Source organism: Manis javanica, chromosome 9 (genome assembly GCF_040802235.1).
Source record: "Manis javanica isolate MJ-LG chromosome 9, MJ_LKY, whole genome shotgun sequence".
In the NCBI taxonomy this organism is placed as follows: Eukaryota; Metazoa; Chordata; class Mammalia; order Pholidota; family Manidae; genus Manis; species Manis javanica.
Genome location: NC_133164.1, coordinates 9594175 through 9607578, shown reverse-complemented (window position 1 = coordinate 9607578; position 13404 = coordinate 9594175). Strand labels below are relative to the sequence as shown.

The following is a 13404-nucleotide window of genomic DNA, read 5'->3' as shown; positions in this document are numbered from 1 at the left end:
ACCCTTGGGATTTCAGTCAAACGTGTGATAGAGGTGTTACTTATAATAGGCTCCTTTCGATCACAACTGAGCTTCTGTTAATGAGGTGACTTTCCGAAGGCCCCTAAGGGTGGGGGCTAGTTGCCAGAGGACCCAGCCAGGTAACTAAAGTATTGGGACTTCCGACCCCACCCCTGACCTCTGGTGAGGGAAGAGTTGGAGTGAAGTGGGAGACGGAGCTCGTCAGTCCTGGCCGGTCCTTCAGTCAGTCATGCCCATGGAGGGAAGCCTCCATGAAAAACCTACTGTGAATTCTGGATGGTGAAGGTTCTGGGAGGGTGGCAGGCCCAGAATGGCATGGAAGCTCTGCACCCCTTCCCCCGTATCTTGTCCCATGCATCTCTTCTGTTTGGCCGTTCTTGAGTTATATCGCTTTATAATAAACCAGTAACCTAATGAGTAAATGGTTTTCCTCAGTTCTGTGAGCCATCTGACAAACCTCACAAACCCGAGGAGGGAGTGGTGGGAACCCGAGTTGGAAGCACAGACGACGACCTAGCGCCTGAAGTGGGGATGGGGTCCTGTGGGGCTGGGCCCCCAGCCCGTGGGATCTGATGCTGCCCTCACATCGGCAGGGTCGGCCTGAACCGCCCTGTAGAACACCCAGTTGGTGTCCGAGGAGAACTGGAGAATTGCTTAGCATGGGGAAAATGCCCACATTAGTGGCTGGAAGTATTCTGAGCAGAGAACAAAAAGGTTTTCCTTTACTTTTACTTAATTTTTCCTCTATCTGTAGACATGTATTAATAATAATGATGATGACAAAAACAGTAGGGATAATGGCTATTAAATACTAAGGCATTTAGTGTGTCATGAGCATTTCTCGTGTAAGAATTCACTTAATTCTCACAAATTTTTGAGTAGGCACTGCTGTGAGCCATAATTTATGAAGAAGGAATCTGAAACATAGAAGGGTGAAGTAACTTTCCCAAGCTCCTAAGTGACAGTCAGAAGCTGTCAGTAGTCTCACTCCAGAGCCTGAAAGTTAAATCATTGCTTTCAGCTGCTTCCTACCTGCTTGGAGGGTTTCTTTAAGAGACAGGCTAAAATAAAAAAGCCTACCTCACGTTGATTGCATCTTTTGTAGGGCTAACATACATTTATATGTATATTGTGACATTCATGACTGTCTTTTCTCTGTGGCCAGATTATGGTGTTAGAGGTCAGGAGCCTTTTTTTGCTACCTACTTTGTATTTTTATATTGCCCAGACAGGCTTGGGAAACGGTTTTGAATAAACAAACTTCCTCTCGTTCCGCGCGTATACACCTAAGGGTCTAAGGAAAGGGTGACCGTAGAGGCACACACTGCCTGAGCTAGAAGCCCTCGTAATATGAGGATCAACCTCCTTTCTTTGACCACATCTTAGAGCCAGACATGATATTGGAAAAATTCCAAATGTGGAACCTTAGGACTAGAATGATGACAATTAATGTCTCTAATCTGAGATGTTTTACAATATGCAAGTTTTCCAAAAATATAAATGCACCACTGTCTCCTCTTGGGCATTCAGAGAGGTTTGAGAAGGAGGTGGGAAATAGTATTTGGTGAGAAGCTACTGTCGGGTACTTGCTGGTTAGTTTGCAAATCTTTGTCAGTTGAATCCCCCAGTCATTTGATACATGTGTTATCTTGATTTTAGAACATGGGGAAATGTGTTCTGAGAAGGTTAGTCGGCCAAAAGATGACATCTGTCGTGGTGTCAGGCTCATGCTGACAGGCTGGAAGGGCTTGCGCCTCCAGTGTGGCCGCGGGCCTCCTCCGCCCTAGACTCCACCCGGGTTTACAGGTCTCGTCTGCCTTCAGTATTTATGTTCTGTTTAGTACACAATATGCAGCATGCCAGGAGTCCATTTAGTATCTCAGGCTGAACTTCTATGATACGCCAGGAGTCTAGCCTGTAGAATCGCTAAGCAGTCCCCTGATAGAGCTCATTCCCAGTACTTTGGACCAATGGTTGTTAAGTTGTGTAGGGGAGGAAACTTCCGTCTGTCCTCTTGGATTCATGCCTGCAGACTTGCAAATCATACTGACAAAAGGCAGATTAACAAGAGAAGAAAAAAAGATTATATTACATGTACAAGGGAGTTCACCAAGAAATGTGACTTAAGGAGGGAGTTAGAATTTGGGGCTATATGTTATCTGAACAAAGGGCAGTAAGTGTGGAGAAGAGGCTAGAGCAAAGGAAAAGGGATTTGGGGCTTCTGGGGGTTGGCTGTGGGAAGGTCACTAGGAAATTTACAGTAAATAAGAGTTTTTTAGTAAGGTTTATTATGCAGATAAGAGTGATCTTAGGGGATCAGCTATCTCTGGAGTGGTTCTCTTCCTGGTGTGGGAGAGGGAGATGCCTTCACAAATGGAAATTTATGCCCTGCTTTCAGACAGGAAGGGAAGGCCAGAGAGCTAATAATACTGCCTTCAGCTCAAAACCGTTCTTCGGCCAAAGTGGCACAACTTGAGGTCACATTCTAAGGTCCTCTTTAGTCATTTTCTGCTTTGATTTCCTCAACCAACACTTTACTGCACGGTATTACCTTCATCTCTAGTTTTGTTTGCTTTGCCTTTATATATTTTAGCTTCTGAATTTCTGACCAATACAAGTACGTATTTTGACATATTAGATTCTGAGTTTCTTCAGTGAATTCACAATAGTAAAACTATTTTATCATTTCAAAAATCCATATAAAGACCAAAGCATTGTGGAGAGCAGCGCCGGGCGTTGGCATGCTTCCCGGGCTTCCCGGGCCCTGGCGCTCCGACTCAGCCCTGAGCTACTTACAGGGAAGGCCATGTTCCCTGTGGTTTTCCCCAAAGTTCATTTATTCTGCACCCTGTGGACAGCATTACTTTAACTTGAGATGAGCAAAGAGCAATTCAAATAGAGGAGGAGGGAAGGTGGGGGGACCCCTAGCGGAACGGCGCTCTTCCCTACCTGTGTGCGGACTCACATGATTGCGTTTTTATAACATTTCCTGTACTTTACTGTAAGCTGATGCTGCCCTAATTATAGATTTTCAAGAGAACACTTCATTGTACCCCAAATTATATAGTGCTATACAAAGGTACCTTCTTGCTGGTTTACCAAATACCTTATAAACTTGTAATTACGTAAAACAATTCAGGATACAGAATAGAAACAGCCTGTACTGTTAACAGATGTTGGTATTGTTACATAATTGAGCACAAGGCTTTCAGAGATCTATAATATTTTTCTTGAGTAATAAAGAAAGAAATGACTCATTAGAGTCATAATGTGTCACGGAGACTTCTGATCAAACCAAATGCATGTGTTCTCTTTTGTGAGTTCGGTACAGTACATTGTCCACGGACTGCCTTTGTGGATGGGAAAGTGCCACTTATTCCAGCAAATTACCTTTGTGGCGTAAGTACCTACTTGTTAGACAGCTTGTGGGCACCTGGGCAAAGCAGAGGCTGGCCCTTCGCATGGCACAGCTGCACACGGCATGCCCCCAGGGAAGGCGCCCACCGGCAGCCTCGCCCCTCCGAAGCCCCGGAGGTCCTGTGCGCCTCGCCGCCCTCTCCCTGCAGCCCGCGAGTGGGGCTGACTCCTGTACCGCTGCTCTTTCTCTCTTCCATCGTTTTTGTGTCTGCGTTAAGACACAAGTGATCCATCAGTTTTGCATCTGTCTTAAGACACAAATGATTCAAATTACAAGGAAGGTAAACAGTGGAATAGAACTGAGGAAACAGCTCCTATTAGTAAGGCTGGGTTTACTGTTCAATTTTCAATTAAATTTTTAGCACTGTTATTAAAAAAAGAGAAGTTGCTTATCTTAGGATATTAGAATGAGGAGGACCCTTGTGTTTCCTGTTAAAAAATAAAATAAAATTAGGTTAGACTTTTGTATTAATGACAGACAACCCCATATTTACCTCTCCAGAGGAAATTGTGTCTTGGAAATAAGCTGGAGGTACACACAAACTCACTCACTGATTCCTTCAAGTTTTTGATACTAGCCTTAAGGTAGCTCTTGTTTTCTCTAAGAAGCCTTTCCCTTCTTAGCAAAAACTTTGAAAGATGAGTTGCTGAAATGGGCTTCATGTATTCTGGTTGTTTTATTTTGTTGGGATTTCCTCCCACCTCTATTTTTGAGATTCTTGCCTCAAAAACTGGTCTTTAATGAGATCCTTGGTACCACGTGGCTCCTTGTGGCACATTGACTGGTCCAGCAAAAGACCTAAGTTCAAGAACCAACTTAGCAGTAAAAGAATAAAACCTTGAGTATAGATTGATTCATAAATGTAAGTGGACACGTGTTGAAAGTGACGCTTTATGTCGTTGCAACATACTGACATTATCAGTTATGTGTCATTAAGCAGCTAACCTAACTGAATGATTTACTTTGTATTTAACTGCCTTTTTCAATTAAAGGGATGAAATATCAGATACCAATGTATTTTCACTTGTTAACACCAGCATTGCTGACCCACACGTGAGGGGTGTGTCAGCGTTTGCGGAGGGCTATAGGGCTGCAGTTTAAATGGTCTAAACAAGTGATTAATGGTTGGGAGCAGGCGCTTCCACTGCTTCCAGATCTTTGTTCGGTGCATTTCCATTTATGTCACCTAGCTGCAGGCCGGGAAGGCGGTATTTCTGGGTAGTTCACACTATTTATTTTGCTGATATTTGTTTCCATTTCAAGGGCCCTTGATGTTTCTTCATAGTTTTGTTTTTTTGTTTTTTATTTATTTATTTTAAAGTATTATTTAGCACAGTGATCTAAACCTTAGATTGTTGACTTTGCAGTCGCTATACAGGTGTTCTCAGTTCTGCAGGCAGATCTTTTTACTCCGCGTGAGGAAAGGTAGCCTGGTGCCCCCAGCAAAGAAGCTCGACTTTTCCCCTCAGGTTTCAGTGGTGAAGACTTGAACCAGACATTCTGGTTTCTTGGGACATTGTTTTATTGTCTTGCAAGTTTATGTGGGCTTCGTATTTCACAAGGCTAAACTATACACAGTAGGTCTCAAATGTGCACTTGTGATATATGGATATATTAACTGTTACTCTGGAGTTGAGAATCTGAACTATTAACTGACCCGCTGTATTTGTTCACTGTGTAAAATTTTAACAGTGCTAATTACTAAGCAGCTGAATTTGTGAAAAAGTGCACAGCAGTAATTTGCACCTTACTGTTGCTTTGCTATTAAAAAATTTGTGACTACATACACGGGGTGCATGCCTTGATTTACGAACTTCTGAGGAGCATTGTTCATCTGTGGATATTTAACAGTTTGTCTTTTTGAATGTAGCATTTGGTTTCTATATCTATGCTTCTGAGACACTCATTTTACCCTAATAAGTGCTGTTGCGTGCCGAAAAGGACATTTTAAAAAAGGAAGAGTACCGCTTTGCAGTGAGACTAAAGCCTTTAAATTACTATGTGATTTTACTGTTTTTTGATTGTTTTAGAAAAAACAAGGAAAAAATTTCCTTTCTGGTTCCTTGCTATCTGGAGTGAAATTGTGTGAACTGGGAGTCAGATCTGAGTGTTTTGGTGGCGCGGTTCACATCAGTGTTTCGGGGCAGATGAAATGGTTCTGTCGGACTCGCATCTAAGTAAGGGCTTCTACGCGATTAGACCCTCTCACAGAGCTAAACCAGCAGAGTTTTGTTTTTTATTTTGTTTTGTTTGGGGCCATAAGAACAACTTCCAAGTCTTGGGAAATAATTAATTTTTGTCCTGTGGATGGGTCAGAAGACATCTGCTTCAGGTAGCGTACAAGTGTTACTTACTAACCCGTGATCCAAAAACCCAGTTAGGGAGTCTGACTACTTGAAAGCTATACACTGCATGTTTTTATAAGTGTATATTCAGATTAATTCCACATTCCTCTTATTTGGATTTTTGGCACCCAGGAACTCTTAAAAGAAAGTTGTGTTTTTAAAAAGGAATGTGAAAAATTAAGTTTTCTTTCCTAGTTTTTCTGTACTTTTAAGAAATCCTGCTGCTCTGTGGAAGGGAGAGGTTTCAAAGGAACCTCATCTCCCTACGGTTTTACTCGGTGATCCTTTATCCACCATCTTCAAGCCCTCATTCCTTTGCTTTCTTGCCTGTGGCTACATTTCTATCTCTGCATCAATTAGCACAGTGATTTATACAACAAGCAAGCCGTTTAGAGGTAATGGTACACAATTAACATCTCATTCCACCAGAAAGGGTATGCTAAATACCCCAGTCATTGCTTTCTCTGCCTGGAATTGAAATAAGTGTTTGTCCTAATTCATGTGCTATCTGATGTGAAGTGGGCCTGCTTTGTACTGCACTACACCATTAATCTAATTATAGATAGCTGCAAATGAAGTGCTGTCTGAGCTGGGAGATTGAAGAAAATAGCCTTTTGTCATTTAGCATGACTCTGTGAAGCAAGATCACACTTTACAGGGCAATACTGCAAAATGGAAATCTCAGTAATATTGCTGCCTGTTGCATCTTTTCTAATTACAACAGCATGGTAAACACAACTGGGCGCAGACATAAATAGAGCTGTAGATATGCTGTCATGTGGGTTGTCGGAGAAAGTCCTCTGAGTGCTGTAGGATTAAATGATGCATCCTGATTGACAGCTACCTCGAGACTGTGCGGATGGAGTTGTCAGGGCATCATGCTAACAGGCTGTGCCCACGACTACAGCTTGTACAGACGCTGTCACCGCGTCTATTCATTTCACCCCCTTCGCTGGGGTTGTTACCTCAGGAGGACAGCCACAGGCTTTAACTCTGTAAGTTTTAGTTCTGTTTCCCAGCGATTTCTGTAGGGTTGGCTTTGTTGAGCCTGATGCTGAAGTGGAGGGGAATGTATTTTGCTGGGCTTTGAACTCTTACCGTGTTTGTCTCCTTGAGTGTTAGTTGTAAATCCCACAAAGAAATTAGGAAAACAAGGTTGAATTCCAATTTTAATTGCACCTAAGTGTCTTAACTTGTATTCAGAGAGCTTTTTACTTTTCCGAAACACCAGTGTTTTTAAAGATGCATCATTTTTGCAGTTAGTCTAATCTGTTGCTTTGAAAACAGTGATAGTTTATCTGTGGCTCAGAGTTGGGTAGGTAGACTTTTAGGGACCCCCAGAGTGTTATCTCTTCCTGCCACACCGTGGAAATGAAGGCGCGGCTTGCTGCTGAGGACCCCTGGGCCAGAAGGTGGAAAACTTGGAATAAGAGGGGATCCTTTTATTTGGAGAAATGTATTTGCCACCTTACTTGGTGAGGCTTAATGTACAGGATGTGGCCAGTACTTCATGATGTTATATAATCGATATAAAATAACTCCCAGTGAAGGCTCATCATTTGCTCTTGACTTGGGATTGACTGAGCTGGCCCACAATTGACATGAGGAAACGGTAGCAGTTCATTGGCTATACACGTCTTCATTGTGATCAGAGCAGTGACATAGAAAGGGAAACTGAAGCTGAGCCTCCTTTTAGAGGAAGGACAGTAGAGGCTCTGACAGCACAACTGAAAAAATGCGTAAAGCAACCCGGAAGGACCCATCTTGCAAGGAGCCCATAGGCTCGTGTCAGGCGAACGTGAGCACGCGGATGTGTACGCTCTCCATAGTCTCCGGAAGCACGTGGATTTAAACTCCACTGGGAGGTGCATGTTCTAAAACGGTACACCGGAAAGATGGTGTTTGTGTGCCGATCCGAGCCGAGTGTACCCTGGTGCAGGCTGCTTTATTGTCGGGGGGAGGGGCGCAGACTGGGTGTGCACGTGGCACCGGTGGGCATGCCCGTTTCGTTAACCGAGTCCAGTTAAAAAGCACCTCCATCCCCCTCCCAAAGTATGACTGGCCCTCGCCTCATCCCCGAAACCGCAGCACTCTGCCCCCAGCCTTACCCCTTTTATCGGGTTCCACGTTAAGAGCATTGTGTTAATATTTAAAACAGTTCCATTGTGTTTCTTGTAATTGTCCATCTCTTACAGTTTTCTTCCTGATCCTTTTAGGCCTGATACAAATTCCTTTTTCTTTCTCTCTTTTGAACTTTTTGGGGAGAAATTTTCTTGTTAGACATGGTTTTTACATTGCAGACACCATAGCATTGATTTGCTTAGAGACCCTGGCTGGGGTCATCTTACCATAATTAGGTCATTAGATAGCACCTCTTTCCCTCCCATTGTCATCCTGTACCCCATCGAGCACTGGCCAGACTCCGGGGAGCACCTGCTCTCTGTTCTGACTTACACGGTGAAGAACTTAATAATTTCACTGTGGTTTGGAGAGCACCTCTCTAAACCCACAGAGTGAGGCTCCACACACTGATGAACCCAGAGCCATTCAACGTCCAGCACCAATAAGCAGCTTCTAACCCCTCACGCAGATATTTCTCATGACCTTGCAAGATGAGATTCAGGCTTTTCGTAGCATCGTACTTCTCTGTCCTGCCAACCAGCCTTTAAAATCTTGGACTCCCATCCCCAAATGTCATGTTTGTGGTTTATTGCCTGAACGCAATAACAAGAACTTAAAATCCAAACTCTTCAGGAAGTTGTACAGAACTCATTAAGGACTATTTAGATGCCTAGCATAAAACCAAACTCTGCTCGTATCATAGGGCATATACCTGAAGTCTCAGCTAGTTGACTGCTCTGCCCGTGCTCCCTTAAGATTTCAGAGAAACCAATAATAGCAGTTTTGATCATGAGCTTTGAAAGCCCTAGTGTGCATTCTTCAATGACTTCTTTTCTGGGGCATCGAAAAGCTTTTACGATCCTCACCAGGCGATTCATTCTGATGGGCCCATATGCTGCACTGCGCTCGGCTTCCATCCTGGCAAGCGCCCCCGCGTACCCGCTGCACGCATGGGCGAGCCAAGAGGTTGTTTTAAGAAGGCGTGTTTGTGTGGGCACGCTGGAGGGGTCAGGACATCAGAGGTAATCTTAAAAAGAGAACCTTCTCACCACCTCCCCTTTTTATATTCAGAAAGATCATTTCTAAGCCAACTCTTTGCAACAAGGCCTCTCCTGAGGCGTTTACCCTGGTGTTATTTTTTACTCGTGATTACAATAAATCACTTATCCCCCAAACAGATTTAAGAACAATAAACAAATACAAAAGGAAAGGAACATCTCATCAGTGACAAAGACTGCATCCGAAGGCTCTGAGCCTTGTGACTCTTACATCTCTGTCCAAGCAAAGCAGAAGTCCTACAGAGAAAGGAATCCAAGAGATAGGAAAATTATAAAAATAGTAAAAGGATCCAGTTTTAGGCAGGATCTTGTCATTTCTGGGGAGAAATGGAGCTCAATACAGTCTTAGCACTTTATTTACATTAAGGATTATTTGTGATATAGCTAAAATTAGTTTTTAAGGCTATCCATTGTGGTGAAATACGATAAACCATATTATCCTCAGTGTAGAAAGATACTTTCCCTGAATGCAGAGTTCACATTTGGAAGTCAAACTGTGCAAAACAAACAAACAAACAAGCATAGATCTGCACGTCTCACCGGCACCGAGACCTGGACCTGGTGCCTGGCCGTTCCAGGGAAGGGGCAGCTCCCGGTGATGCCACCTAGAAGAGTAACTTTTTGTTGACTCTGAGGCTTCTAGTGATGCTGGATTTTCTTTTCCAAGGCAGACAGAGCCCAGATACTGAAACTGTGCAATTTGGCACAATTATATTCTCCTTTCTCTGTCAACCCGCACCTCCTCCCCCCATAGATTTAATGAAGGACTTTGAGGTACGATTCATCGTTGATAAATAGTCCCTCTGCCCAGAATGTTTATTAGACTGACAGCAGAATGCACTCTCCTTGCTTTTTTCTTGTGCCACTTGTGACTCAGATGAATTTTAATAGGAGCAGAAAGCTTTTATTTGCACCGTAATTTCACTTAAGGATCATATCCTTCAGAAACTGGCAGACACTTGTATGTCTTGATTGCAAAACATACACTCAGGAGTAAAGAAACATGCAAAAGATGTTATTATTCAACCTGTCATGGTGTCGCAAATCTGCTTGGAAATTGGGCCATCAAAGTGCTTCTTTGTAGCACCCCCCCCAGCCCTTTAGGAACAGGCCCTATAAAGAACATACTCGGAGATGCCCGCCATCCCTGTACAGAATCAGAGGGGGAATTGGAGTTGGCTTTTGCATCGCAGCCATCAGGATGCCCTCAGGAGGCTTTGAGTTACAGCAGCTTTTCTTGAACAAAACGGGGCTGCCTTGATGCGGCATCTGTGTTCCCCAAGGGAAATGTTATCTGGCAGGAATCCAGAACCCTTCAGGGCTGGTTCCAGCTTCACCTAGTAACACTTCCTCAAACCATTTTATTTTGTTTTCTTTTGGATAGACCAAACTGTGCCTCATACTCATATATTTATGCACAGAGATTGAGGATTTTCCTGCCAGGTAGAAATGCTCTTTACCAGACATGTTCTGTTTGAACTGCCTCCAATGTGCTCCTAATGGAGTGAGAGCCACCTACAAAAGTTGCCATTAAATACTCGCCTGTGCATGTCATATTCTTTCCATGGTTATATAACTGTCTCTCAATGCCGAAGACCCTCTGTTTCATCTTAATCTGCCCTGACCATCCTGTTACATTGGAAAGACTGCGTCATGTGCTGAAAAACAAAAGCTAACTTTTTCGATCGTAAATAGAACATGTTATGTCACTGGAAAATTTTGAGTTTTAAGTATTATTTTGCCTAGAATGAACACTGAAACCCTTTGTCTTAACTTCGTGATAGTACAGCAGCTCTCGGGCGAGCAGGAAGCCTGAGACAGCGATCTGCTGCCATCTACTGGCGTCTGCACGCAGTCACCCCCTCTCTTTGGCTGACCCGCTCGTGGAATGTGTGTTAATTGGGATCAGTTTATACGTTCTCACTGTTTTCTTATAAAGTTTTGAGATGTCTTTCGTAATGACACGGGATGATTACTCTTTTTCACTAATTACTGGAGTGTTCTCGATTTCAAGAAACTTCTTAAATAACTGGCTTACAGTGTATGCTGGAAACAGTAATATATAATTAAAACCATTGACTTCAGAGATGTTATAATATAAATTTAAAAGCTCAAAACTGATTTTGAATGAACAATATGTTTGAGGAAAAAAAATCCATCATTTATACTCACTTACGTTTTTTTCCCTGAAGTACAAGGTACGGATCTTAACCAAACTCGCTGCAGAATTGAACAAATTTATGCTGGAAAAAGTGGCGGAGGACACAAGCAGTGTTTTGCGCTCCCCGATGCCTGGTGTGGTGGTGGCCGTCTCCGTCAAGCCTGGGGACATGGTAAGGACCACGCCTGTCTACTGGATGGGGGCAGAGTGAGGCATGGGCGCATTCTGTGCAGCCCTTCCTCGAGTCATATGACTCCCAACAGCAAAATAGCTTTGGTGCGTTCTTTGTCCAACTGTTGCACATCTGAATGAGGCTGAGTGCCTTCTCCCCCAGAGATCTGGGACTGGAACAGAAATAAGGCCGGACTCATTCCGTTATTTGGCAAGTTTAGGGTTCTGGGAAGCAGTACACTTAAAATTTCTATTTACTCTCAAGCTGTTTGTGCTTTAAGCACCCTTGAAGACCTCATGCCAGGAAATAGCCCTCTCATGGGAACTTTTTTGAATGTTTTCTGGAATAAAGGTGAAGAGAACTAAGGAAAGTTCATTCCATAAGCTTCGTAGGAGCAGAGCACTTACATAACTTGATAAATAAAATTCAGGATCACAGTTTGAAGTTATTCATCTTGACCTTGTAACAGTAAGGCACAAGTCAAACATATATTAATATTTTCTCACATGTTCAGTCTCAAGATAATGTGTCATGGACAAATGGATAGAAAACATGCATTTTCATAGAGTATGGGTAGAAATCACTATTGATTAACAGCAAAAGTAAAAAGAAAACATAACAGCAAAAGTAAAAAGAAAACAAAGATGCAACCAGAAGGTTTCTAGGGGCACTTTAAATACTTGCATTTTTATTTATGTGCTAGAAAATAATGGCACAACGTGGTAGTCTTTCATGGATGATATGATGATGGTTCCATGTAATTGTCTCAGTGAAGTCATGGGAGTTTACTTTCCTGTAGAGATTATATTAAAACTGCCTCTATTGCATTATTGACAAAGGTACAATAATGTTGAGAAAAACCCATGTAGTTGGCATTGGCTTCTAGAAAAGCATTTGTAATAAATTAAGAAGAAATGACCGGTTTGAGTCATTTAAGTGTTAGCCTGGAAATTGATATGTGAAGTTGGAAACTGACTTAACAATTGCTTTACTTGATATTATGGAAATGTAACTACCAGTTTTTGTAGGAAAGCGTAAAAGAGGTTAAGTAGCTATGAATTGTTGTGTTTATTTTGAAAGCCTTGCCATCCCTGGAAGTCACCACTCATTAAAAGTAACACCCAAGTGTTGGGCCCTGGGAGAGGCGATACATGAAAGCACATATATGTGTTGACTACAGGAGAAGGTTCACCTTGTGTATCTGCATTTTAAATAACTAGGGTCACGAGAAGATGGCCCCTTGGCCTTGACGTTAGGAATGCTGCACTCACACACTACCTTATCCGAGCAGTTGGTGGAATCTTCTAGTGACTGGATGTGTAGATTGGCAAACAATGTAAGGGTTCTCCCCGCCCCCTCCCCCACCATTTTCCTTCTTAAGCTTTTTCTGGAAGACACATAGGCTGTATTCTGCCATCCTGAGCTTGTCAGGCCTAATAGTGTGATTATAAAATCACATATGCACTTAAAAAAAAAGTGTTAACTGAAATCCTTACTTTTCCAATACCTGAGCAGAGGGAGACCTGAGCAGAGGGAGAGAGGTGAGAGAGGCCTGCTTGTTAAGGGGAACTGCTTTCTCCTAGGCTAGCTGGTCCAGATAACAGAATGGTTTAACCTGCATGCTTACCATTTCCTGGGTAATGTTTTAATGTGGGAAAGCAAGGCATTTAGGGAATTGGAACAATGTGTTCCTGGTCCTTGGTGCACTGGGTAACTCAGATATTGAAAACCACCACCAATAATGAAATGTGGATATTCAAGAGTGCTTTAATTTGAGAACTAACTGTTAAAAATATGTTACTACACAGCAATGTGGTCTCTATTTTATATAGCCCTTTAAAGCCAGAGTCGGGGTCTGGTGCACCCCTAACGAATTGGTGCCTAATCTGTGTTGATCATCCTACTTATAAATGCAGCAGGCATGTGCCTAGGCTGGTCAGAGAGCACGTGCTTTCTTCTGTCCTGTTTAGCAGAAGTCCTTCCACATTCTGTGCCATTGTGTTTTGAGAAAACTGTTTTTTCTTGAGTTATTGTTAAAAAAAAAAAAAAAGTCCCAAACCACTAATAACTAAATGAAATGCAAGATGAGGAGTTTAATTGTTGGCCCT

At 42.8% G+C, this 13404-nt stretch overlaps 1 protein-coding gene across 8 annotated transcripts in view; it reads left to right on the top strand.

Annotated features, from left to right (window-relative positions):
• The window catches only part of PCCA (propionyl-CoA carboxylase subunit alpha), a 357794-nt gene that overhangs the window by 332578 nt on the left and 11812 nt on the right, over positions 1-13404 (top strand). For 6 of the 8 annotated variants that reach the window (XM_073212398.1, XM_073212399.1, XM_037024798.2 and 3 more), the window contains one exon: positions 11156-11296. The exons of the other annotated variants lie outside the window; for them this stretch is intronic. In XM_073212398.1, the coding sequence (XP_073068499.1) occupies positions 11156-11296 (141 nt within the window). The remainder of the gene's footprint in view (positions 1-11155; positions 11297-13404) is intronic. 8 annotated transcript variants of the gene reach the window in all.